Consider the following 27,926-nt stretch of genomic DNA (forward strand, 5'->3'; position numbering starts at 1 on the left):
CCACAGGGTAGAAAATGTTTCATTAACAAGCAGAAATAGGATGCTGTGGGAACATCATTGGGAGGGAAACCATGAGTCAAAAGAAAAAAGAAACAAACTGAAGAGAGACATAAAAGAGACTACTCAGAAAAAGCAAAACCAATTTTAATACAGAAAATGTCCATCTTTCTAAAATCAAACACATTTAATACTTTCATAATACACCAAAGTTATATCTTGTTCTTTAAAATATCTTTGCTCCAAATGATTCTGAGGCTCAATCACGATTACAGAATACATAAAATTAAGTATATTAACATGACACAACCACTTAGTACTCTATAAAGTACATTATTTATAAGACTCCACAAGGCACACAGTTGATACAAGTTAATATGGGCTATATGAATTGTTCTCAGTTTTCAGGTATTTAGCCCTGCTAGCCAGGGTGAACATTCTTTTAACAGTATACTTTGGTGTCCCTCTTTGAAGAATGGACATTGAAAAAGTTAAAAATGAGTTACTATGTAGGCACTGATGTATGGAAAATACACTTTGTGTTTTTATATATTGTAAGCTGGAAATGCCTTTTGAGTCACATATAGATTTATGCTAGAAAGCTCGACAAACACTGAACAGTCTGTGAAGAATGGAAAAGCGCTGGACCAACAATTCAGATGAATATAATTCAACTATTTGCTGCAATACTGATTTGCTTGTTAAATTAATTGCTCTGAAATCCTTTGGTTGTCAGGTACCAAAATAGTTTTGAAGTTAGAGAACTGCTTTCCCACTTAATTCTTGTGGGTGGCCCAATTCCCCATGATATTCACAGCTGAGAAATATGTTTTATGCATTTTCATCTCAAGTGATAATCAGGAGCAAATTAAATCCTGTCTTAAGTCTTAAAAGAAAAATGCAAACCACTCCTCAGTGACTTCAGACTGTAGGTCTGCAAGACATAGGCTTATCTCCACATCTTGAATGCTGCTTTTGCATGCTGTCCCCTCTGTAACAGACTAAAATATGTCTATCATTACATCAGGATTGCCCAACATAATGACCATCTAATCTAATCAACCCAGGATGGCCTAACCTAATGAGTTTCAGATGTAGTGCTTCTAAAGTCAGTCAATAGTAATACTCTAAAGAAACTTAATTCCAACAAATTGAATATAAAATTCTTCATATTATATGCAGAAGTTTACAAAAAGCACTTCAAGGATATCTGGTCAAAACTATTGCCCAGAAGATTCCAAAGCCCGTACATTTTGTCCCAGTGTAATTAGACAGCTACAATAAAAGCAGTAAAAAGCAAGACAAGCAAATCTTGGTCTTTCTTAAATGAGTACAACCTCATTCCCTTGGGGGAACAGGTAACAAAAGGATGTTGGAGATTGTGCTTGTTTTTAGACAGATGTCATCTGGGACCATATGCTTACAGGAGTTTCAGATTTTTTCATTATCATCATTGTTGATTTTCTTAAATGCGACTGGGCTTGCTTGTTTCAAAGACGTCTTGGAAACATCCGTGTGCATGGTGGACATGGCTATTGTCTCATAGTCATCATCCCGAGACCGGAAATCACAAAAGCTAAAGAAGAACTGCAAGTCTCTCTGGAAATTTTTGTTCAGAAATCCATAAAATATGGGGTTGACACAAGTGGATATCATTGCTGTAAGGTGGCACAGCAGGAATAATAGATTATGGTTACACGTTGCAATGATCTGATGATTCCAATCAAACACAGTGTTAAAGATGGTAAGGGGCAGCCAGCAGACCGCAAACGCCACCACAATGGACAAAAGCATGATGTTGATTCTTTTGGTTTCACTGGACCTGTACTTATTGTCTCTCACCTTGTCCATCATGTTGTTTCTCCTTTTTAAGCGTATGTATATCTACAGAGAGAGAGAGAGAAAAAAAAAAAGTTCAACTAGAACCACTAATTTAATGTGGAATTCTGTGGAAAGAAGGTTAAAATGGAAATGGTAGGGGGAAACATTTTCTTACCTTGAAGTAGCAAATAAATATAAAACAGAGTGGGCCAAAATACTGCAGCATCAAGAGGAGAGTTGTATAAGACAGCCTGTGGGAGTCCGATGGAAATTTATCAAAGCACACGTATTTGTCCTTGAACGCGTCAAGTGTTACATTCTGGAATGGCTCATCGGTCAATACTTGGTAGATGAGGAAAGGTAGAGAAGAAACCACAGCAAGGACCCAGATGACCGCAATACCTATGTAAGCGTGTCTGTTACTTGGTCGCCACCCTCGTGGGTTGATTATCAGCTGATGGCGCTCCACAGCAATGAGAACCAGAGAGAAAATGGACACGGTGATTGAAACGCATTGCACAAAAGGATTCAGTTTGCACATCGCCTCGCCAAAAACCCAGTGGTCCATTAATGTGTAGACAAATGTGAAGGGGAGACACATGATGGCAACAAGCAAGTCTGAGAAGGAAAGGTTCACAATCAGGATATTGGTAACATTTCTCATCTCCTTTTGTTTCAAGATGATTATAATCAAGGCCAGGTTTCCAGAGACCCCGAGAATTATTACAGCTCCATAAGCAAGAGCTAATGTAAATATCATGGCCAAGGGCAGATGACAATCATCGCTTTCAAAAGCCAAAAACTGGGAATTCTCTGAAAAATTACAGAAGATTGAATGATTTTCAACCTGGGAAAATAATGTTGAATTCATTTTGATTGGTTTGGTGATTATAGATTACTCTAGTCAAATGGAAAATATGTTTCTTCAAAGCAGATCAAATGTTCAGCTTATTCTTAATTAATTCTCCATATTGCAATCCATTTATCAAAATTACTCTGAATTCTTCATTCCCTTGAACTGAACAATCTGTAAAGAGAAAATGACCAATGGCATTACTAATTTTATTGAGGGCAGTCAAAATGAATTCTGACTCATAGTACTGTTTTAAGTGAAGACCTTGAAATAAATAAACAAAGTGTAATCTGTATAAACATCTTTTTAAAGTAGCAGAACCACTGCAAACATTTTGAAAAAAAAAAAACTCTTCTAATATTTTTAACTGGACTTGCAAATTTGTCTGTAAATTTAGCCTGTAAATTAGTAAGGTGTGCCTAAATCTCATGCCCAAAGTCTTATATATGTCTTATATAAACCACTGTCAACAGATTCCTAAACATTGTAAAAATATGAATGTGTAACAAAAAATTTAATGCACAGATTAACACATAAGATATGAAACAAAGAAAAACAACAACAATTTCCCTAATTCTTCCTCCTACTATAGAAATGAACTAATTCATTAAGTTGTACTAATAGCTCCACCATATACTGACCTGCTCTTTAAGGCAGACATTATTTAGCACAAGGATATTCAAAAGGGGATGATCAATAGAGTGAAACATCAAAAACCTTTGTCATATGAAGGACGGTGGAAGGGACAGATGACGTTTAATCCAGAAAAGGCTAGGAATGGTATAGATGTCTTCCCATATTTGAATGGGTAGCATGTGCCATAGGGAACCGGGCTTAGAATATTATATCTAACTATACAAGTTAGAAATAAGACCAAGGGAAATATAGTACAGTGTATATTACAAACAAAACAAAACAAATTTCACATCATTATGAGGAACAAAAGTTTAATCAAATGAAATCAACTGCTTGCAAAACTATGGGGTGCTCCATACACAAGAGTTTGCAGCTACTACATGAAAGCGTTTTGGGGAGCTCTTGCATTGTGTAGGAGACTTAAGTGGCTATAACTGAAGTCCCTTCTAACTTTAAGGATTTTATTAATATGTACAAGCTTTCAAAGGATTTCTAAGGTTTTATACATGTAAATATCCTTCCTCCCCACTAGACTGTATACTGATAAAATGCAGGGACCTACATTTTTGAGGTAACTTTGATCTTTCACAGCATTTTGTGATATAAAGACTCTTTTCTTACCAAAAAGAGAAATTACAGACAGTGGTTTTTTTAGAGATTAAAAGCTCCTTTGAAAAAAATCTGATTTCCTCCAGATTGCTAAATAAATATATGAGATTCAGGGTTTCTTATGTTAATTAACAGGCCATTGTGCCTGTGTTAAGGAAGGGTATTGCATTTATTTCTTTTTTATGGGAGAATAAAGAAAATCATGCAGATTGACTTCCATTTCAAAGGAGATAAGAAATTTAATGAACATTTGCCTTTTAAGTGGTACCTCTAATGAACCTTTCCTTGAGTGTTTTTGCTTTCTAGAATATCAGGTTTTTTTTATTATAAAACCACACCTTGGCTTGATAAAACTGAAGAATAAAAATAAAGGTTTCTAATATTCAGTGAGAATGGAGGAATTAAGACTAGGAATGATTTCAAGTGTGAACGTTTTTAGAAGTATAGCTCTCCCTTCCTCTGTGCAACAATCAATACACAATGGCTCGTGGACTCATGCAGCCATCACCCTTTATCTCTCAAGAATGCCAAAGGCAGGGGGCGCCTGGGTGGCTCAGTTGGTTAAGTGTCTGCCTTCGGCTCAGGTCATGATCCCGGGGTCCTGGGATCGAGTCCCGCATTGGGCTCCTTGCTCAGTGGGGAGTCTGCTTCCCCCTCTACCTACCGCTCCCCTTGCTTGTGCTCTTTCTCTCTCTGACAAATAAATAAATAAAATCAAAAAAAAAAAAAAAAAGAATGCCAAAGGCAGAGAGAATAATCTCTGTCTCTTAGTGTCTGAGAACAAACCTTGAAGAAGTAATAATCTAACATTTCTTTGCAAATTCCTCACTGAAGAATTCAAGAAAATGTTTGCATCATACTTCATATGCACGTTGCTGTCAAGACATTCAACACGACTTACTAGTTAATTGTGAGTTTCTCTTCATTATTTAAAGTAAAACTAGCATGGTAGGAAAGTGCATGCTCTTTATCCTATGACTTCTCATGGCTCCCTGTCACTACGCACCACCAGATGAGTAAGTATCCTGGAATAAGACACTATGAGTACATTCCTCAGCCTGACACTTGAATACCTCTACATTTTGCTTCCCTTTGCCTTTCACTCTTTGCTCCAATAGCCCCATTGTGAATGCTCTGTTCCAGGTGGGCCAGTCTCTCCCCAGCCCACCAAGTACCCTCCAGCCTGTTTTAGTTTCTGCATTCATCTGTCTCTGCCATTGCTCTTGTTGGGTGTTCTGTCACATCACCAATTCAAATGCTACCCGTCTTTCAAAACACCATTTAGTGCACTTGAATCCTTAACTGGCTCCTTCCAATTATGATATAATCTTTTTAAGGTAGGTAGTGTATATACCTCATAGCGCCTTGCAAATACTAGATTTAGAACAAAAATGCGTTGACTGACACAGTAGGTGCACGGTTGGAATAGTAGGTTCTAACGCCAGTAACTGAATTCTGTCATAGTCCTTTTACATAAGGACTTTTACAAAAGGACTTCTTTTACCTAGTCCTTTTACATGCAAGATGGATGCCAATTACAATACTCATTTTATTAGGTCAGGAACATTAGGGGGAAATGTTCCATTTTTGTGTTTAAAAACCGAATTGTTTCTGAAAGAAAATTCATTCAGCCAATAAATATTTATTGAACACTCAGTTTGTGTCAGGCATGGTTTTAGGGGAGACAATGGTGACTTTCTCATTGAGTTTCCAGTCTTGTGAACAAAGAAAACCAAGAAAAAATAAATTGGTAAAAAGGATAGTATGCCAGATAATAGGTATTATACAGAAAAATAAAGCAAAGAAGGGGAGCTGGGGTGGTTGGGAGTTGCACTTTATTACTAGGTGGTGAGGAAGGCCTCTCCTTGCCTGAAAACATGGCATATGATCTAAGACCTGAAAGTGGTGAGTGAGGAAGCCATGTAGATATGTCAGGGACTGCATCCCATGTGGAAAGAATGAACGTAAAATCCTTCAGGCTGGAGTGTACCTGGTGTACCAAACAGCAATGAGAAGTGCAATAAATAAGAGACAGACTAGTAGAAAATTACTTAGAAAGGGTAAGCAGAAGAGGAATAGATTATGTAAGACCTTATTTCATGGGACAGTTTGACTTTTTCTCTGAGGAAGATGAGGAATCACTAGAGAGTCTTTGGTAAAGACATGAAGTTAGATGGCTTGTTTTAAATTATTACTTGAGCGGCTGTTTTCAACAGACTTAAGATAAGAAAGAGAAGAAATAGAGAGATTCATTAAGAGGCTAATACAATAATCCAGATTAGAGATAACGGAGGCATAGACCGAGGTGTCTACAGTGGAAAGGAAGAAAAATAGAAATTTTAAATCCATTGACTTATTTTGACAAAATTCAATCCATAATACAGTGTGTGGGCTACAAAGGCAGTTTCTTGCAGCGGGTTTTAGGTGAATACTGAAATTCAACTCTGATACCTTTGAAATTATATTTGATGGACATGCTCTGGTAAGGAATAGTGGTCTTTCCACTAAGTAGGCATTAACTTAGCTATACAGAAAATGTAAACTAATTTTTTTAAGTGTTTGCAAAGCCTCCTTTTCTAAGTGCATGTTCGGTAGTCATTCCAGTTTGGTAAAACAGTTCTGCATTGGATAACGTGTATTTTCAGCCTATCTTCGTATAACTTCAAAAAAGAATAGTTGTCAGAAAATAATACTGAGAAAGAATTTACATACATTATCTTTGCAAAAGAAAATAATTTGCTATTTACTATCCCAATAGTTAAAATAAGATATGCAACTACAGACATGGCAAAATTTAAGGTTGTTAAATCTCAATGTAGCTGTCATGAGCAATTAAGAGACAAAATAGAGAAACTACATACACCACCAGTTGGAAACTTGGCCCCCTTCCAAAGGGAAATTTCCTTCTCCTTTCCAATGAGAATGCTGGCCTTCCACTGCTTGCCGTTCTTAGTGCTGTTACTACCTGAAAATACAAGTTTCTGGTCATAGTCTACAGCAGATAAATTTTTTCATATCCTCAGAACTGGCCGTTCACCTTACTTGTTTTGGAAAAGAAATGCCAGCCTCGTTACATACAGCCTCCCAAAGTTACTGCTAGTTTATCTATGTGAGTTACATAATCCTCTGTTCCTTCCTCTTCTGGTTCAACAGACAGCTGCCTCAAAACGGTCAGGGAAGACTCAGAATGCAGTAGTCACCCACCGAAAAGCACTCCCGCTGTAGTCATAGGTGGGCAACTGGGCTGGATAGCTTTCTACTCTGTTCACCAGGGAAGCCCATTCTAGAGTCTTGCGACTGCCAGATACTGCTTCTCCGTTTCTGTCCAGGTAGAGACAGGCAAGCTCTGCACTCCCCCCCCCCCCGCCTGTGTGCCACCTAGCGGGTTATGCTTTTGCACAGGATCCAGGTAAGCATGGCAAATCTGAGCACTCTGGGAGAAAAAAAAAAAAAAAAAGTAAAAAGAAATGTCAAAACACACTCCCTCTTTGCCTTCCCCTAGGCTTTTCTGTGCTCCAGCAGTTACCAAAGAATGAAATGGCATGGTTAAACCAAAATTCCTATTGGCTCGCTTACGTGCCCACCTTTTTCATATTGTGTAACTAGGTGAATTGCCCCCAATTTTCCTCATCCCTAACCTTCCCACACACACCCGTTTGCCACCCATCTATCAAGGAACATCTCTACCCGTGACGATGAGACTGGCAAACAAAACATCCAAACCCAAACCAACCCAAAATAAAAAAGAAGCAGAGCCCAAACTCAGTTCTCTGTGGACTAACATCAGTTCTTAAAACATTCGCCTCTCTCCAGTCTACCTGGAGACCAACGGAACACTCTTAAGCCACCTGTACCTCCAGTCCATGCCCAATCTCCTAATCCTGCCAGGTTCCATCATCGCTGTTCTAAAAGGAGCTAAAGAGTTCGATGATCGAAACTCGGAAATAAAAGGATAGGGCTCAGGGTGTCTACCAGGGCGCAGCGACAGACTGGAAGGGTCAGCACCGAGGGAGAGGGGCTCCATTCCAGCCCAGACGCGGGGAACCCACAAGTGTCCGGGGGACCGTGCCTGCGCTCGGGTCCGCGGCCCCCCGGGCAAGCCCGCGCCTCCGCCGGCTCGCCGCGGGACACGTGCGGCGCGAGGGGGACCCAGGTGGACCACCCGCCAAACCCACCATTCCCCAGACCATCCCAGAGACCGGTTCCTCCGCGCAAACTCCAGTGCGGCCGCCCGGGCAGCCAGCTCCAGAAAAACGCAAAAGATAAGCCAGGTCAGGGGGAAGACGGCCTTACGAGAACCTGAAAGGGGAGAACTCATATCCCGGTGCAGAAACCCTGGGGGAGCAGGATGTGCGGATGCCGCCAACTCCCGGTTACTGACGTCGGCCCACACCTATAGGCAGGAGTCCCGGAGTTGTCCGATCATCTGCCGCCCTTGCGACCTGCCTGCACCGGGAGCCCAACTAAAAGGCTGATTGTGCCCCACCTCAGTTTCCCAGAGTCAATTTCGGGCACTCGCACGTTTTTTCTTCCTCAGTGAGAGATTTCTGAAAAAGTCCCTTAAAAGGTGTAAACTTGAAACTTACCCCTCTGTTGGATTCGTCTTTTTCGCCCGTTTATTAAAGCGGGAAGAATGGTAATGGAAGGGAGCAGAGAGGGGAAGAAAGATCCGTTGGTATCTCTCCTGCTCAAATCCTAAAGATTGATGAAGATAGGAAGAGACGCCCCCTTAAAGCCGAACTCCACCTCATCCCCGGATCACGTGACGGCGCCCCGCGAGTAGCGCCTGATTCTCCCCCCGCAGACACCTCAGCTTGGATATACACCTCGGGGGTGCGTTGCCTAGGAATTCTGGAAAGAAAAGCAATTAAACATATCCACACATTGTTAGACACACATACGTACGGTGCAGAGCAAAGTAAGCACTCATCCCCACACTCCTTGACTCCCGGGAAGGCGAGACAATTTTACGAGGCTTTTACAAAGTCAGAGTCACTGTGTTTTCCTTTGTTTGCAGGTCAGTGCCATCTTGTGGCCGAAGTTATAACCGGCTGAAAAGCTGGAGCGTCAGCCGAACTCAAGAATGAAAGGGATTGTTACTTAGGAGAAAAGGAAATGTGAAATACACCGCAGCAATGCCACTAATAGGTTTCTCGCTTTCTTTTGTGACGTTTGTATATTTCTCACACCAGTGCCGAAAAGGTTTTTCCCCATTTTAAAAGCGAACAAAGAGAAGACCTTAAAAAATAAAAAGTAGCAAATCTCGGATGAGATAGGCTGGCCCTGTAGTCCTTTCTTTCCACTGAGAAAATGCAGTCAGGTTTATTCCCGGTGCCTAGCGGCTTTCTTTAGGGTAGCACGACGAACTGAACATTTCCCTGGCGGTCAAAAAGAGTCAATGCCATTTCCTCGGTGCTTAGTCTACTGCTGTACTAAACGTTATGAAGAAAAGAATGGAATGTACACAAGAGTACATTGTGGCAAAACCATCATGGTGCCTGGTGATTCTGGATAATTACTGGTACACTGATCTTAGATGTTTTACATAGTTATGTTCCACTTTGAAAAACCAAAGTTGTGTATTTCACAAACACATGCACACAAAAATTATTTACTGGGGAGGATGAATACAACTTCTTCCAAATCAAGCTGCCAGAAAATAAAGTGTTCCTAATAAAGATATAGGACACTGCCTAAGATGTGCATAAAAGTTTTATTACACAACAACTATGATTGCATTCTGTCTTCAAACTAAAAACAAAACAAAATTCCAAGAAAAATGGAATGACCTGAACTTTACACTCTTAAAAAAATGTTTTCTTTTTCTGGCTATTAGGCAAAATAAACACTACTTAAAGTTCAGTATAAGTCATAGCTGGTTTATTTATATAGTGATGTAAACATCTCTGTTTTTTTTTTCAAGGAAATATTTCTAAAATATTTGTCATTAGACATATTTTTATACAGTTGAAAAGGGATTGTGATCAAGAATTAAAATATCGTGGTCATGTAATAAATGAACTATAATAATAGATGTGAGCATACATTTTACAAAATCCTACTACTGGTTAAACAGAGTAAAATGGCATATATATATTTTCTTTTTTAATTCTTTTTTTTTTTAAACCAAGGATGAAAATATAAAGCCTAGATTAGGAATTTCAGTTTTTTAAAGAGCAATAACTCTTTAGGTTTCTTGTTGTCTTCTGTCTACTCCATTCCCTAAAGTCACGTTCTGAGAAGCAAGTTTACCCCAAGGTTCTGATATCAGATTGGCTATTTTCAGTCTGATGCAAGAATTACAAATGAAATCATCTAATTTTCGTTGAAGAATACATTTTTATGTAAACATTTTTGCTATGTCAGCAAATACTTTGGAGTTGAAAATATAATCTGGATTCGTTAGACACTTTCCTTTCTGTATTTCCCCAGAATGCTAATAAAGTCATGTCTATAATAATGCTTAAACTACTGTGGCCCGTGTATTTTATCATTTTATTAACTGAATTGTTATAAAGTGTCCCCCATAAGGCAAATTTATAAAGCTGCGTTCTTGAAATACTAATATCAAATACCAATCTTTGAAAGATCATTGGTCTCAAAGACTTTTCTTTATGTCAAATTTTGTGGTACAAAAAGAAGTTTTAAAATGCTCAACAAGAGCAACAAATTGTATAATTCTCAAGGAATATCATTTATTAAGTACTCTTCCGAAGTGTAAAATATAAATAAAATTTTAAAAAGTGTAAAATAAAAAAATTCAGCATAGTATAATTACCAAATACAACATAAGATCCTCTTATAATGTAATCTTATGGAAGGGATGACATAAAGTAATCTGAGTTCCTCAGAAGACACGTGTTAACTCTAAATTCCTCAAAAAATGTATTAAAGAGAATATGTGTGTGAAATAAAGATAACTTCTTTTTCTACTCTTAAATGAACAGCCAGTTGCGTACTTTCTTATTTGGGATTCAAACTAGATAAAACCTCATCTTTGCTAGGGAGAGAGAACTTTTTCCATCTCATGTATTTCCTTCTGAAATTTCATTGCTGTCTGACCTATGAACCATGACTAGAAGAATTAAATTAATGACCTGTTCTCATGTTCTCTTGGGCAAGTCTTTTGTTCTGTCTTTAAACAGAAGAATAGGCTCTACTCATTAAATCTCTGTAGACCTTAGTTTTATCATCTAAAAAATGGTCTGGCCCTTTAAATTGCATGATTCAATGACTGCATAGATAAAAGTGTATCACTATACTTGCTGAGGGAATTCATCCATTGTAACTACTTTATTGGTCTCCTGATGAATTTCTGCTGCAAGGGTTAAAGATTCTAAAATGCTATTAGGCCTTGATAGAGGAAAGTTGTTATAAATTATGACTCAGAAAAATCTTGATAGGCATTAACACTACATGTGAAAACTAGAAAGTGGATGACATTGTAGGAGAAAATTCCATTGGGGTAAAACTTAATATGAACCACGTTGGTGAATCAGTTCATGTTCTACGCATTAATTAGGTGCCAGTTTTTCCTTCTTTCTGTAACTTACCTATTGCTTGTATTTGAATGGATGATGTCACAGAATATAGATTGCAACATTATTTTATGTACCACTGGGGAAGAAAGAAAATGCTTCCGGGCGCCTGGATGGCTCAGTTGGTTAAGCGACTGCTTTCGGCTCAGGTCATGATCCTGGAGTCGTGGGATCGAGTCCCGCATCGGCTCCCTGCTCAGCAGGGAGTCTGCTTCTCCCTCTGACCCTCCTCCCTCTCATGCTCTCTGTCTCTCATTCTCTCTCTCTCAAATAAATAAATAAAATCTTAAAAAAAAAAAAAGAAAATGCTTCTAGTAAAGCAATGACACACAATCAATTGCAAATGAATCTCAAAGAGTACTAAAATATTTTTTAAAATCCTCAACTTTTTTTTTTAAAGAATCTACTTCTTTTTTTAAATTTTTATTTATTTGACAGAGAGAGAGTGAGAGAGGGAACACAAGCAGGGGGGAGTGGGAGAGGGAGAAGCACTCTTCCCGAGGAGCAGGGAACCCGATGCGGGGCTCGATGTGGAGCTCGATGTGGAGCTCGATGGGGGGCTCGATGCGGGGCTCGATGCGGGGCTCCCTGCGGGGCTCCCTGCGGGGCTCGATCCCAGGACCGTGGGATCATGACCTGAGCAGAAGGCAGACGCTTAACGACTGAGCCACCCAGGCACCCCTTAAAATCCTCATCTTAGAACAAATGAAGTATAGGAGGCAAAGAGTTTTGACTAAATTGATTAGTACAATCAAATGGTCAATATAATCACTTAATTCAATTGCCTTGAGAATTAACTCGCAGAAAGAAGTAACAATTAATTTAGTTAAAATGTTAGTATACAAGTATGTAGGCAAACAATTCAATTACCTTCTTTGTGTAGAGAAGCTAAGAAATATTTATGGATTTGTTCTGTTCTTGATTTGAACCGGGAATGCACTTCAAGAAAGTTCTCATTTTGTTACATAAACTACAAATTCAGAGCATTTGTTTTAAAACTGTCAGAATAAGACTCTAGAGGATTAGGGTCTTAAAATTATTTAGTAAATATCCAAACATTCTCCTGCAGATCCCACCTTGTCCAACACGCTTTAGACATTCAACAAAAGTGCAATGTTATTTTACACAAGTGTCACATTGTGCATTTATTACATGGTATAATGAACAGAGCTTTGCCATTGTTACTATTATTGCTTTTGATTATAATTATTACTATTCCCTTCATATCTCCTTCCAAAGATAATGAGTACGAATAGCTGGTGAAAAGGGCAAATGTGAATGCTGACTCTGAACCTGCCATCATCTATGACAAATACCTCTGACAGTTCATTTTGTTCCACTTTCACGTCACACCACTCCCATCCCCAAATCTCAGCCTTCATATTAGACCCTTTCACAACACAAAACAACACAACACTGCAGGCAGCCAACATCAGTAGATCAGACTTTGCTCCATGATGTAAAGCTATTTCACATCCCTGAGATAGGGCAATTTTTCCCAAAGGGAAAAAAAAAAAAAAGACTCCTTATGTCCACATAAACAACATCACAAACTGGTCAAAAGTGGTATGAAGCGTTCCCAGGTATCACTTTGCTTAGGTAAGTATCCCTTCTTCACTCCTTGCTGAAAGTCTAGCTATTGCTTTTCTTTCTCCAGATACATATAAATCTAGAAAGAGGATAAATAGCCAAGGATGGGCTGGGGTGTAATCGGACTCTTCTGAACCCAGGAAATTGCTTGGCTACCACTCTTTACTAGCATAGCATAAAGGTAAAAGTAACTGAACTGAGCAGATTATTCAAAACTTCAGCTGAGGGGTGCCTGGATGGTTCAATCCATTAAGTGTCTGCCTTCAGCTCAGGTCATGATCCCAGGGTCCTGGGATTGAGCCCTCCATCAGGCTCCCTGCTTGGCAGGGATCCTGCTTCTCCCTCTCCCTCTGCCCGCCGCTCCCCCTGTTTGTGTGTTCTCTCTCTCTCTCTTTCTCTGACAAATAAATAAATAAAATCTTTTTTAAAAACCCAAAAAACCTTAGCTGAGCCTAAAATATTACCCAGAAAATTCTTGGGCTTGAGTGACTTCCAATTTCTCTCCTTTCTATTAGAAAGTACTTTAAATTGTCACCTTTCTCCCCGTCTCCTACCTCATACCTTCAGTTTCAATAGACTCCTTCTTCCTTCTGAATTAAGTAAAAATCATAGGGCATTTACTCCCTCACTTATACATCCCTCATTTCAGCAGTGACTCCTCTGCCCCAGCTGTTTCAGCCCCCAGGCTTTGAGTCAGACTAGCCCAGAGTTTTCCCAGCTGACACCCCAAACACCATGTGACAGAGACAGGCCACCACCACTGTGCTCTCCCACTCAATCCATGAGCATAAAATCCATGACCAAGTTGTTTTATCCCACTGAATTTGGGAGGTTTGTTACACAATAATATAACTTCTTCAACAATTCAGTTTTCTTGGCGCAACACTAGAATGAAAACAAAAATAAAATCTCTCACTCTTGCATTGTAACTCCCTCACCCATGTCATAGCTTCTTCTCTTTCCTGGTAACTTCACCAAAAACGAACATTTACTGTCTCCTTATTTGCTCCTCAGATATGGCCCACCTGAAACCACCTCTGCCCATAACACAAATGATCAAAGCCAGCGGAAACAATTCAGACATTGTATTTATTCTTTATGTTGCGTTTGACTCTCTTGACCATCCTGTGCTCTTGGAATTTTCTTTTCCTTTGACTTCATGAACTCCACACTCAGGCTTTTCTTGTTCCTTACTGGATATTCCTCAGTTTTCTCTCCCAGGATCTGCTGTCTCCCTCTACTTCTTAGGTGTTTCCCTCCCTAGGATCCTGCTATATAAACGGGCCCGAGATAGCACCGGTATATTGGCCTAAAATGACTCCCATATTGTTTTCTCCTTCGCACAGCAGGCTAGGACTAGTAGCCCAAAGCCAGACAACACCAATCTCAAATTCTCACACATCTAATTGCTTTAAATGTAATCTAAACAAATATACTTTTTAGCCAGTTAGAGCCCATCTACTTTTCGTACCCTGAGAAACTGCACCCATCATCTGTTAACCATGGATAAAACAAATCCTGTAGCCACAAAAGACACCAAATTCTTGCCGCGCTTTGGAGCTCTCTGCAGTCAAATGCTCTACCACTGAGCCATACCCCCAACGCTTTGGAGCTCTCTGAACCAAGGCCCCCACATGCTACTGAGTGCTATCACCTAGGCAAGTGAGCCCACACTCTATTTTCCCCTTCTCCCCAAGAGCCCCCTGTCCTATCTCCCTTCTGGATGGTAGCCCCATGCTGTTGTCTTTGGAAGATCTTTTTGCCTGGAGAACCTTCCCCTGTCATGCAACCCTGTCCAAGACCACTCCCAAAAAGCTGTGTGTTACTGCCTTTTGGGGTCCTATCTTTTCCTTGATTGACCTGAAATCCCCAAATTTACCAGAGATCTCATTCTTAATCTTCTCCTTTTTTTTTTAACCTTAATGCATAATCATAATCATACCCTCTGTCACCAATTGCGTGCCTGTATGCTCACAACCCTACATCTCCATCTAAAGGACAGATCTCGTTCAGGCTTCCTCGGCAAATGTGCTTCCCAGCTGGTGGACAGCAATCTCAGTCTTGTCATCATCTCTATCCCTCAAACCAGAATCTAAGAACTGTCCCATGTTTTTGTCTCTCACACTCTCAGATTCAATTGCTCACCCATTCCCATTGATTTTACCTCCTAAACATCTCTCAAATGTGTTCTTTCACACCGTCAAGCTCTACTTATTTCTCTGCTAAATGGTCTTTCTATCTCAGTGGCTTTCACAATGGTCCAGTTATATCCCTCCCCAGCTTAAATATTCTAGTTGTTCTCCAGACCCTTCAAGTGCAATGTCTTTTTAACCAATATTTTCAGTATCATCCTCTACCACTTCCCACACACTCAGGCATACCAAACTATTTGTGCTTCTCTGACTGTTACATCTTCACTCACCTTCATGCTATTTCCCCACTTCTTACTTACCCATCCCAGCCATCTCAGGATTTAACTCTCACCGATTCCTCAAACCTCAATTCCAGTAGCTTCTCAACTACGAAGCCCTCTTTTATTTCTCTCCATCTTCCCAAATGCCCCCATAGGCTGAATGTGCCTTATTCATATTCCTGCAGCACTCTAAGTTTTTTTCCAACATGGAATTTAGTACACTGGATGTGGTTAATTATTTATTTGCACAGAACCACTCTGTGATCTCTGGAAGGCAGTGACTACTTTTTTCACCTCTTTAAACTCACAGCCTAGAATTCTATCTGGTATATCACAAGATATTGAAAAAAGTTCTGTTGAAGGATTGAAGAACAAAGAATAAGGTAGGATAACATAAATTATGAACATCACAAATCAAGGCCATTTGTTCATATGGAACATTTAAAATTGTCTTGGGCATTTTAGTTATGGTGGATTACTGCTCTTTTATACATGCGCATAATACATGTATATGTATATTTTACATATATGTAAATTCTACATATATATTACACATATATATGCTTACTATATACTTCTCTTGATGATTCTTATTTTTTAAATTTTCTTTATGTGTTAATTCTGCTTTCCCTCTTAAGTATAAACTTGAAAAATGAATCCTACTGCTTTTAAAAATGCATATTATGTCCAGCACAAAAAAATGTCTTATATGTTTTTCTACCTGCTGAATAATATACTTTTAAAAGCTGAATTACCTGTGAGCACGCTAAAAGTAAGAATATGATAACAGATACCTTTTCGAAGAGCATATCATTTAACCACATCAACTTTTTATTCTGGGCTTATGCTTTGAACAGTTCTCTAAACATTCTTTTTAAAGACTATTCAAAACAAACCAACATATCAAAAACAAACTAATTCTCTTTCATTTCCACTTAAATATAGTAAAGCTATATTTATACTTATAAGTAGATTTAAAATACTAACCATGAAAACTTAGCTAAGAAATGAAAATTTATTTTTAAAAAGCAATATTGGGGGGATACCTATCAATACCACCACTTTTTGTTTTGATTTACAAAAGGGAAGATTATATGGCCCTATATAAGGATTTACATGATAGAAATATTATGTCTCCAAAGGAATCTATGTTCTCTTCTTTTATATATTTTGTGCTGAGATTTTTAAAATAATATAATTAGATAAAGAATCATTTGTTGATATGTAAGACATCCACAATTTTTGAAAGAATGAAACAAGTATCATCATGTAGTTAATATAGTTGCAAGGAAGAGAATGTGCCAGTAATAATGGAAAGCTATCAACGGTATTTCTTTTTTTCTAATATGGAGAGAAACAATTTCTATGACCATCAAATTTTTCTCAAGATCCAAAAAGTTTCTCTTTCTACACATATATCTATAATGCATGCTTGTTAATGGCACAAAGTCATAGGTAGTCAGAGCTTAAAGGGGGTTCTATATCTACTAGTCTTAAAACATTTCATTTTACAAAGAAAGTGAATACTACAAAGGTCAAGTGTTTTGTCTAAAGCCACGCCATTAATTTGGAATAAAACCTGAATGAAATCCAGATGTTCTGACAAGTGTCCATTATACAAATACATTTGTGATTATGTGCTTGTATAACTATATATGTGTACCACACATACATGTGTATGTATATTTAACATGGAAAATTTATTTAAAAAAAGAGAACTGTACGTTCTGTCTGGAAATCAGTCACTGCTTTATATTTAACGATTTAATCGTTAGGCAATCAAAAAGAAAGATAAAATATTGCTTAAGTAGCAAAGTGCTTGTCAGAAGAAGGCAATTATATGTTTATCCTGCCCCCTTAGGACCTCAAAATTGTCATGGAATTCTCTGGGAAAATGGCTCTATGCACCCAAAACTTTGGGTTAACTTTTTTTTTAATTGCTTTTGTTCCTTAAAAAACTGCATGTATTTCACAATTATGTTAGTTCCTTGTTTTAAGTCCTAAGTATTGATTATATGACAAACTATTACAATTCCAAAGAAATCAATGCAACAATGCACATCATAAAAATATTTTGATAATACGTGGAAATGGCCCTTTCCACGTCTTTTAAGAATTAAGGATTTAAATTTACCATGATAGAAGCAGTGGATAAAGAAATGTTTACTCTTAATGAATATAACAAAATCCTCACAGAAAAAAAAATGCATCAAATGAAATAATACTATTTTTTCTACTTTATTTACCACCACTATTCCTATAACTAATATCTCAAGATCCCGTATCATTTGAGATTATGTCAATGCACTTTAGTAACTGTCCTTCACAAATGGTAGCTGCTATTAAAATGCAGCAATAACTTTGACAAAAAACAACAGACATGTTCCTCAGAGAAATGTTACCCCAGGCATTGTTTGGAGAGTGTTTTGTTATTCAATAATTTGTCTTAGGAGTCCCAAGTGATTTTAACTTTCACCTTTATAGAAATGCTTTCTTTCATAACTGATGAAGAACCATGAGAACTGGAAAATAGCCAGTTTAATTTTGTAGCACACATAAAATCCAGCTTAATTTCCCAAATGAGCATTTTATAAATAGTGAGTAGGAAAAAATACATAGAGCAGAGATGGACATTACTATTTGTGTTCCCAGAGGTAGTACTCCACCTGCTTGAATTTACTCCATAAAATAGGAAAATTACTTATTATGTTCTCCAAAGAGTGATGATGATTAGTCTTGAATCCCTCCTGGGAAATTTGAAGATAAAAGCACACTGATCTTCATATCTTCCTCTTTATGTAGCATATTGTTGGAATTTTCAAGTTGACCAAATCTTCAAAAGAAGGATTTTTTTTTAATAATTTGTTTACTCCATGTATATTGAATGTGTATTTAAAGAAGGCTTTTTGAGGCTTGCATGTTTGTGTGTGCAGTGGGAAGGGAATGATGGGTTAATTAAAATCTTCATCTCAATGACATGTTGACCTTTTATTTTTAATACTCTAATAATAACAGTTACTTAAAGCTAAGGGTCGATATCATCAAAAAAAAAAAACAAATTTGTGGAAGAGAAATAAAATCCATCTTGTATTTTTAACATACAAAAGCTTGTAGCATAGATTAGTATTTAGAAGATAGTCACAATGGGGTTCATTTGGAAGTTGTTTTAACGACTAAGCGTATTTGAAGTAGGTATGTGCAAGGGATGGAAGAAGAGAAATTTATGTGGCATATGTGTAGAGGATTGGCCATGCTGATGTTGGTGTTAAGAAAGTCTAAGAACCAAACTTTGTTTTCTCACCGGTCACCCCTTCCTGACATACTATCCCTAAGCTCACCGACTGCAGGATCCAATGGGCCTGCTCAGACTGCCTATTCTGTCAAGCATTTGGGTGAGAATGTACTAGTATTCCAGAAACAAACAGAGAAGAATGAAATAGGAACTGGATTTACTTGAGGTATTTAAGAACTCTTGGATGACTTTCTAGCCGATACAATGACAGTCTATACAGATTCCCTGAGTATCGAATATTAAAATTCAGCAGAGAAGAGACACAAGAATTTTTGTCCACCTCTGGGGTAACAGTAGGGTTTGCAGCCCCCTGAAACTAGATGTACAAGTTGCATTGCTACCAAGGGATACAGTCCTCCCCATTTTAGAGTGCCAGGCCCATGGGATTACACTCGTCACCAAACACTTGATGCTCTAATTGTCAATGATCATTTTCAGTTTTGAAATATGCAACAAACACAATCTTTTGCCTGCAAGGCCATGGTCAAGAACATGTGGACCTTTCTCCAGTCTCTCCAGTGTCTCTCTGTCTCTCTCTCTCTCCCCACTCCCTGCCTCCTACACACACACACAGATATACACAGATACACACAGAGCACAGAGAAGCCTAAGATACCTGCCAACTAATGACTAACAAAAATAAGGCAAACCTGCAATACAGATTTGGGAACACTGGGGATGGAAATCACGTTGAGGAGAAACAGAGGGCCAAATTTTGAGGTGTTTTTTGGTTGTTGTCTTTTTTTTTTTTAAACCTATGACAACTCTTTTTACCCCCCAGTCTCCTTTATGTTACCCAACAGTCCTGGGAAACGTGGATTCCATTTCAACCTCACTCCTCAGCTCCACGCTGCTTGCCCACGCCCACAACTACTTCTCCTTAGCAATGGGAATAAATCCTTTTTCCTATTCTTCGGGGTGCATCAAATCTCTGACCCCTTTGTGTCCCCCGTCCCTTCAGATTAACCTCCCTGCCTAGACTTCTCCCTTCCTCATTCCAAAAAGGTGCAAAAAGAGCAGCGTTGTTTTGTTTTTTGGTGGGTTTTTTGTTTTTTGTTTTTTTTTTTCCCGAACAAAGAGAAAACCTGGGCCTTGAAGCTTTTTCTCATGGAGCCTAAGCTCTTAGAGGTACCCCTGCACTCACTCCCACATCAGCTCAAGACTCCTCCGAGTTCACTTCACCAGGCTGGGGCCAGAACCGGCAAAAATCTTCCTGCTCCGCAAGTTAACTTGGCCTCCGCCGGGAACCAGAGGCCAGAGTGACGGGGTGCCATCTCGAGGGCCTGCAGCTTCTCTCTGGGCCCCCAAACAGCAAGGTAGGGGCTGGGATGCCCCGAACCCGGGCTTGGGGAGAGGCTGTCGCGGAGCAGGCGCCCTAGAGCAGGGTCTCCGGGGTCCCGGGAGTAGTCACGTGTTTCCGAGGCGCCTCTAAAACCCCCGCTGCTCCCCGCTCCTTCCTCCCTACCCCCCACCTCTTCCCCACCGCCACCTCCAGGTCCTCCCCCTGCAGTCGCCGACACCCGGGCGCAGAAGCGACCGCGTTCCCGGGAGCCGAGGCACCAGCACCGGCCCGGGCGCCCCGAGGTACCGGGTTCAGCCTCTCCTCGCCGCTCCCTTCCGCGCGGGGTGGGCCAGCAGGGAGGGGCGGAGGCCGTTCCTGGCTCGGGCAGAGAGTCCGCGCGGGGCCGGGGAACCGCACCCCTGTCCCTGGTCCCGGGTGTAGTAGGGGCTCCCGAGAGGGCGAGTGGGGAAGCCAAAGGCAGAGCCGCTGGAAAAGTGGGGGTTTGGGGTGGAGGAACAGGCAATTGTCAGGCGTGAAGAGAGAGCGGGGAAGGGACCAAGCGGAATTCTTTCGTGCGGGGCAAGTACTCACCCGGGGTGGGGCAGGCGCTGGCCGAATCCAGGAGGAGTGTCCGCAATCCGCACTGGAGCTGGATCGGGAGCAAGCGGGAGGGGGGTCTGCGGGGACCTAGCGCTCCCCTTGGGGGCGAGCCGCGGGAGCAGCCCGGCTGGCATCCGAGGCGGGGGAACCGCAGCCCACGGGGTGCTCAGCCAGTTCACAGCCGTAGCCGGGCTCTGGCGCGGTCCCCGGGCGCGGTCCACCGGGCGCCACTCGGTCAGTCCACCTGGCGCGCGGTGCCGCAGCTGGCCGCAGACCCGGAGGCAGCTGCGCGCCTGGATTGGCGCTCTTGTTTGCAAGGTGGCCTCATAGGACAAATGCGAGCAGTACCATACATCCATACACCTTGAATTCCAGAAACAAGGAATTTTTATCCCCAAGTTGACAGAGCTTTAGTTTCTCTTTTAAAGGCACTGAACCATCGTGTTGGATCAAAGTCGAAAGACTTTGCCAGAGACCATGGAATAGCCTGAGGCTCTCAGCAGAATTTTGAGCCGGAATGCGATTTTACATTTCAGATTTCTCAAGGGAAAAGAAACTCTGCTGTTAGAATTAAGAGAGGGTGGCGCGTGCCTGCGTGTTTGTCAGCTGAGCAAAGCTGTATTTATCTTTCCAACTCAAATTTTGCCAGATTCTAGCTTTAAAAATAAATCGTGGGAATATTTGAGAACATGGAATCTCGCCATTGTTCCAGGATCATAGCAAAATAGGCAATACTTGATATTTATCATTGCTAGAGGGGAAAAAAAATCATGTATTTTATCCTTTTGTGTGTGATTGGCATCCTCTGTGAAAAGATGTGTATTTTCATAAGACAGGAAATTATCCTAACAAAGGAACCTTATTTAAATATATTAGCTGTCTTTTAGTATCCTTTGAGTTCCCTGAAGTTCCTCCTGTTATTCTTTTTAAGAACTATCTACTTAACATACCTAAGGTCTATTCAGAAGATTTCCTTTGTCTTGGTGTCAGCTATAGATCAATTTTTATAAGAAAATTACAATATCAGAAAATTACAGAAAGTCTACAAAGACATTGCTTTTTAAAAGTCACCACAGTTTGACAAAGAACATTTATTGTTTTCACTTTTTACTCTGAGGATTAAAGTTTGATGTTGCAGCCTGGGAATTCTGATGGTGGGAGCTAAAACTAGATACCAAAGAGGAAAATGTCGTAAGTAAACACAACAAAGGTTACACACAGTCAGTACCAAATTTCTCCTAAAATCATATTTCATTTTTAAAACATTGTCTCTGGTTATATTTCACAACTTCTCTGGCTCTCTGAGATGAAGAAAAGTACACATATTCCATTACTTTCATTATGTATAAAGTATTTATGTTTCATAAAATTGTACAGTATTCATTATAACACTTGTTGAAAAGCAGATAATTATTAAACAGATCTACATTTCATTATAGGTTTGTTTATTGTGCTTTTCAGAGAAGTAAAGGGGTAAATTTAAGAAAAGAAATGCTTTGTGCTTTTTTTTCTTTCATTTTAAAGTAGTTTCTTTACCTTTGATTTTCAATTAAAAAAAAAAGACAAATCTTATTGGACAAACATTTCCTACTGTTTGAAATATCCCTTGGCTACTGTCATAGAGGAAGAAATTTTTCTTTGTCCAAAGTTCTTCTAGTCGGACTAAGAATTAAATTTCCATAAGACAGATTAACAGAAGAAAATCAGATTAATTTCCTACCTACAGGGAATCTACACAGACATGGAAATTCCACAGACAGGCAAAATGAGGTTTATTATGTCATCCTGAGCTAAGGAGAGTGGTAAGGGAGGAAAGCCACTAGCAGGAAGGTGAGAGGAGATGTTTGGAAAATGAAGGTTGCCCTGTTGTGCAGGTAAGTTTCTTAGGCAAAAAGGAATTTCTATAAATAGCTCTTTTCCTGGTACAGGTCCTCTATCTAAATTTGTTTTAGGCAGTTGGTGGGGAGGTCAAAGTTTCTACCTGAGTCTTTTGGGTCTTGATTATCTTCAGTTCAAAATAATCTACCTGCCATTGCATGGCCCATCTTGGGTATCCTGCCTTTGGCCGCCACACTACAAGATGGTGCGTTAAAGAAACAGCTTAGCATTCCCTTCCTTGCCCCTTGCCGCATTTGCAATATCTCCAGTTGTAAGAAGTCACTGGAGCAAAGATGCACAAAATGCTCATTTAGTGCAGAGCACGATATTAGGTGTTAGGTGTATGTTTGTGTGTAGATGGGATGGATTGGCCTGGGGCTAGAGAGAGAGCAGCGCGAGGTTGACTACAGTCTGACCAAAATAAAAGGAATAAATGAATGTTAAATGAGTGAATGAATGTTAGAAGAGGGAAAAAACATAAGAAAAAATGATAATTTATCAATCTATCAATAGGTACAAATAAGCATCCATGATATTCAGCAACAGTGTAAGTGTTCATGCTGTTGTGAAAAAAATCCATCACTGACTGGCTGTCAGGAAAATGTCATTCATTCATCCATTCATTCATTCATCATCCATTTAGGGCCTTTTCTCTCTCAGGCACTGCAGTCTGTAATTACTCACTGTGTAACCTTGAATTAACTCCTCGGAATATTACTCACATAATATCTTGTATTTGTTATCTTAATGCCAGAGCCTAGCAATGCACCTCACACATTAATTGTTCAATAAATGCTAGTTGAATGAGCAAAGGAAGGACCAACTAATCTTTCTTAGTTATTCATTAATAAAAGAAGCCTCCCCCTTTAAAATGATATATAAGTAGTGTTTTTTATGGAGGGAAAGAAGTGTTGCCCTCAGTTTTTCCTGTGTCCAATGAATACTCAGGATGGCATTTCCTTCATCTTCTTACTAACAAGGCAGTGGTTTTTATAATTTAATGAATTCAGTATTTTCTGTGCATGTATTATCATAGAAAATTTTTAGTGACACACTGCAATCTGATGTACTTCTTTTACATTTAAATAAAAACAAATGTAAATATTTTTTGCTATTTTAGTTTCATGTTGCTTTATCACTGAAGGCATCTCATTTAAAATTTTAAAACGCTAAACAATCCCCATTGTCTATGGATGTATCTCCTCATTACATTTTAGGGCCATTTGAAAACCTGTCTAATTTCAGTGGTTCCAATATATATGTGTACGTAAACAGACATATATATACATGTAGTCATGCACTATCCTGAACTTTCTTACATTCCCCAGATGATTCATTTCTGTTTTTTTTAAAGTGGGAAAAATTAAACTAACTTTTAAAATGATGAGTAACAAGTGTTTACTTAGCATCCACTATGTACAACATAACTCTATTAAGCACCATTTCCATCATGAAAAGAATTAAGACATTTTCCTTTATGTCCATTAGTGTCTAATTGAGAAGACTGCCCACTACATTGGAGTCAGTCTGAATTTTAGATTCAGCCACATTGTTTCTACTACCACAAATTGTACTGCATTTCCTCTTCCTTCAAAAAATTTTGGACAGTAATATTTTACTTTAAAGGAGTGTCATCTTTTAGTTACACATCCCAGGAAAACACAAAGCCCATTGTAGAATCAACTACCCAGTTTCTCTTTTGTCCTTCCTTACCTTGGTCGTAGAAAAGGTAGTCAATAGCCACTGACCTACAGCAAAAAATGATTGTCTCAAGAAAGTGAGTCAGAAGAATAAGCAGGATCACAGCAACAAATAACCTGTACACATTATAAATATAAATAGGATTTAAACAAGGTAGATGGAACCAGGGGAGTTATCAGAACCCAGGAAATTAGGCAGAAAGGCCAGTCAAAGCTACTTTGATTAGAAGCTCACTGATCTATACAGAGTAGTTACTGGGAGGCCATGAACTAACTGGTAATATGATGAATAAGATGATTCGGTAGGTCATGTGAGTAACTTTTGCACCAGTTACCCCTTTTAACTTGGGGCAATATCAATGTAAATTGTTGGCTAGTGTCTAAGAATGAATGAGTAAGACCCTGAGCTCTTGAATTAATTTATCTTTAAAGGGATGGTATCAGCTTCTGGAAAGTAATTTAATCAACATAGAATCAGTTGTAGAAGTTGTGAAAAACTTAAACTTTCAGATTTTCTCATAGAACGATGATGCCTGTATCATCCTATTTGAAACCTGCTGTATATAAACCTGGAGTTAAAATTACTGATAATGAACGTATGTACACAATAGGATTTTCTATTTGGAAGTATTTTGGATCAGGACCTAAAAGTCCCTTATAAATTAAAGATAATAGTATTCACTATTAATTAGATATGTATGTATTCTTATAGTTTTAAATATAGTTATCCAGCTATAGATCTAGAAATATGTACATAAACTGATATGTAGTATATATTCTTTTTAAAGTTGCATTATATAAGGATCTCTATAACAACATCTGTATTCATCAGAATTAATTAACTATTGCTATCCTGAGTGTTCTATAGGAAACTCTTGTTAAAAAATAATAGTGCTTACTTTTTTTATAATTCTGCCAAATCTCTAAAATGTAGCAGTAAATAAGAAATACCATTGTGCTATTAATAATATTACACTGTTAATTTTGTTTGAAATGGAAAAAAAGCTTATTATGGGGTATGATATTAGTATTACTTCTACATTTAAGATGTAAGTTTCCCTCAGACGATATAAATTTATTCAATCTTTTTAAAGCTGAAAGTTATTTTCAATTTTTAAATTAAAAAATAAACAAGTAAATTTTGTTTTTAAAAACACTAGCAGACTGCTGGTCAGTGGCTATCCTAATTCATGATAATCGGGCACATCTCAAAAGACTAAGAACTGATCATGGAATGACTTTGCCATCTAGTATTGTGCACACATAGTCAACAGTAAGCTTGATAAACAGTAAGTGCCTAGTATATAGACCTAAGTCCTGGGATAGTGTTTCTACACTTGAGAAGCTTACATTTGAACACGCATGAACTAGATAATATTTAGGATACTAGACATTTGTGTGAATTTTTCATTTTTCCATAAATATTTATTTAACACCTACAATGGTGAAGTTACTAGGCCATGTATTGTGGTAGATACCACGATGAATAAAGGACAGTTTTCTGCTTTTCCATTGCTTATAAATAGATAAGGTAAGCTGCTATGTATTTTAATAGCATTGCAAAGCAAATTGTGACATACAGCGTCAGACAGCTATAAACAGAGCAATATGGGAGTTCCAAAGAGGAGATCACATCCAATTGAGTAGGCCAAGGAATACCTCAGGATAGGTGACTTTTAAGTTTGACCTTGATTGAAGTTGGAAACGAATGAATGTTTAAGATAAGATTATGTGACCACACCATGAATAAGCACCTTGACTAGACAATTAATAATAATGAGCTATTTTAAATTAGATATCTTGAAGTTCTCATATACATTTGCCTTTTCCTTCCCTTTCATTATATCTACATAAGTCTAAAAAACAAGGTCTGCTATTTTAACACAAATTGACATACCATAGAAATGATGATAGACTTAAACTTACTGTACTTGTTATTGGCTGATATTTGCTCTGCACTTGGACCAATTAAAGACCTCATGAAACTTTGTTTAGGAGATTAATAAGGTATGGGAACAAATTTTAAAATTTAGTTTCCCTCTCAGTGGATTAATTTATTGTAGTCACGCAATTTTTTTTTAAAGTTGGTAACTAACGTCTTTTTATTCCAAGCAGAGCTATAAAATGGATTTAGAACTCCAGGAGTTTTATAACAAGACCCTTGCCACCGAGAACAATACTGCTGCCACTCGGAATTCTGATTTCCCGGTCTGGGATGACTATAAGAGCAGTGTGGATGACTTGCAGTATTTTCTGATTGGACTTTATACATTTGTAAGTCTTCTTGGTTTTATGGGCAACCTACTTATTTTAATGGCTCTCACGAGAAAACGTAATCAGAAGACTATGGTCAACTTCCTCATAGGAAATTTGGCCTTCTCTGATATTTTGGTTGTGCTGTTTTGCTCCCCTTTCACACTGACCTCTGTCCTGCTGGATCAGTGGATGTTTGGCAAAGTCATGTGTCATATTATGCCTTTTCTTCAATGTGTGTCCGTTCTGGTTTCAACTTTAATTCTAATATCAATTGCCATCGTCAGGTATCATATGATAAAACATCCTATATCTAATAATTTAACAGCAAACCATGGCTACTTCCTGATTGCTACCGTCTGGACACTAGGTTTTGCGATTTGCTCTCCCCTTCCAGTGTTCCACAGTCTGGTGGAACTTCAGGAAACATTTGGCTCAGCATTGCTGAGCAGCAGGTATTTATGTGTTGAGTCATGGCCATCTGATTCGTACAGAATTGCTTTTACTATCTCTTTATTGCTAGTTCAGTATATTCTGCCCTTGGTGTGTCTCACTGTAAGTCATACCAGTGTCTGCAGGAGTATAAGCTGTGGGTTGTCCAACAAAGAAAACAAACTAGAAGAAAATGAGATGATCAACTTAACTCTTCATCCATTCAAAAAGAGTGGGCCTCAGGTGAAACTGTCCAGCAGCCATAAGTGGGGCTATTCATTCATCAGAAAACACAGAAGAAGATACAGCAAGAAGACAGCATGTGTGTTACCTGCTCCAGCAAGATCGCCTCAAGAGAACCATTCAAGAATGCTTCCAGAAAACTTGGGTTCCGTAAAAAGTCAGCTCTCGTCATCCAGTAAGTTCATACCAAGGGTCCCCACCTGCTTTGAGATGAAACCTGAAGAAAACTCAGATGTTCACGAAATGCGAGTAAACCGTTCTATCACGAGAATCAAAAAGAGATCCCGAAGTGTTTTCTATAGACTGACCATATTGATATTAGTGTTTGCCGTTAGCTGGATGCCCCTACACCTTTTCCATGTGGTAACTGATTTTAATGATAACCTTATTTCAAACAGGCATTTCAAGTTGGTGTATTGCATTTGTCATTTGTTAGGCATGCTGTCCTGTTGCCTTAATCCTATTCTGTATGGTTTTCTTAATAATGGGATCAAAGCTGATTTAATTTCCCTTATACAGTGTCTTCATATGTCATAATTCTCAATGTTTACCAAGGACAGAACAAATGTTGGGATCGTCTAAAACATCTTAACAACTCTGTATGTACAAAAACAAATTTTAGTAACGTGAAATTTATGTATCAGAGTTCTGGATTTGAATGTCAGTTCATAATATGTGGAAGATAACTTAAATGTGTTATATATAATATGATGAATTCATTTAGTTGTATAAAGTCAGTGTAAATGCAATCTATAATTTCACTTTAAGAAGTAGTTACATTAACTTTCA

The 27,926-nt window shown here is 38.8% G+C and overlaps 2 protein-coding genes across 7 annotated transcripts; one reads left to right on the top strand and one right to left on the bottom strand.

The window, feature by feature from the left end:
* On the bottom strand, window positions 1-21,229 carry NPY1R (neuropeptide Y receptor Y1). Of its 4 annotated transcripts, XM_032413116.1 has the most exons (5): window positions 8,822-11,521; window positions 8,503-8,611; window positions 6,778-6,881; window positions 1,994-2,845; window positions 1-1,881 (listed from the first exon to the last, which is right to left on the bottom strand). In XM_032413116.1, exons 4-5 carry the CDS (start codon window positions 2,687-2,689, stop codon window positions 1,429-1,431), a joined length of 1,149 nt encoding a protein of 382 aa, XP_032269007.1. In that variant the 5' UTR covers window positions 2,690-2,845; window positions 6,778-6,881; window positions 8,503-8,611; window positions 8,822-11,521; the 3' UTR covers window positions 1-1,428. The 4 variants fall into 4 exon arrangements, with proteins under 4 accessions (XP_032269007.1, XP_032269009.1, XP_032269010.1 ...); XM_032413118.1 differs by lacking the exons at window positions 8,503-8,611; window positions 8,822-11,521 and adding an exon at window positions 20,623-21,229; XM_032413119.1 differs by lacking the exon at window positions 8,503-8,611.
* On the top strand, window positions 13,590-27,926 carry NPY5R (neuropeptide Y receptor Y5). 3 transcript variants are annotated; one of them, XM_032413113.1, is made up of 2 exons: window positions 13,590-20,065; window positions 26,325-27,926. In XM_032413113.1, exon 2 carries the CDS (start codon window positions 26,334-26,336, stop codon window positions 27,672-27,674), a length of 1,341 nt encoding a protein of 446 aa, XP_032269004.1. In that variant the 5' UTR covers window positions 13,590-20,065; window positions 26,325-26,333; the 3' UTR covers window positions 27,675-27,926. The 3 variants fall into 3 exon arrangements, with proteins under 3 accessions (XP_032269004.1, XP_032269006.1, XP_032269005.1); XM_032413115.1 differs by lacking the exon at window positions 13,590-20,065 and adding an exon at window positions 20,228-20,333; XM_032413114.1 differs by lacking the exon at window positions 13,590-20,065 and adding an exon at window positions 22,223-22,505.

The sequence above is a fragment of the Phoca vitulina genome, unplaced genomic scaffold (assembly GCF_004348235.1).
Source record: "Phoca vitulina isolate PV1807 unplaced genomic scaffold, GSC_HSeal_1.0 scaffold14, whole genome shotgun sequence".
NCBI classification, from domain to species: Eukaryota; Metazoa; Chordata; class Mammalia; order Carnivora; family Phocidae; genus Phoca; species Phoca vitulina.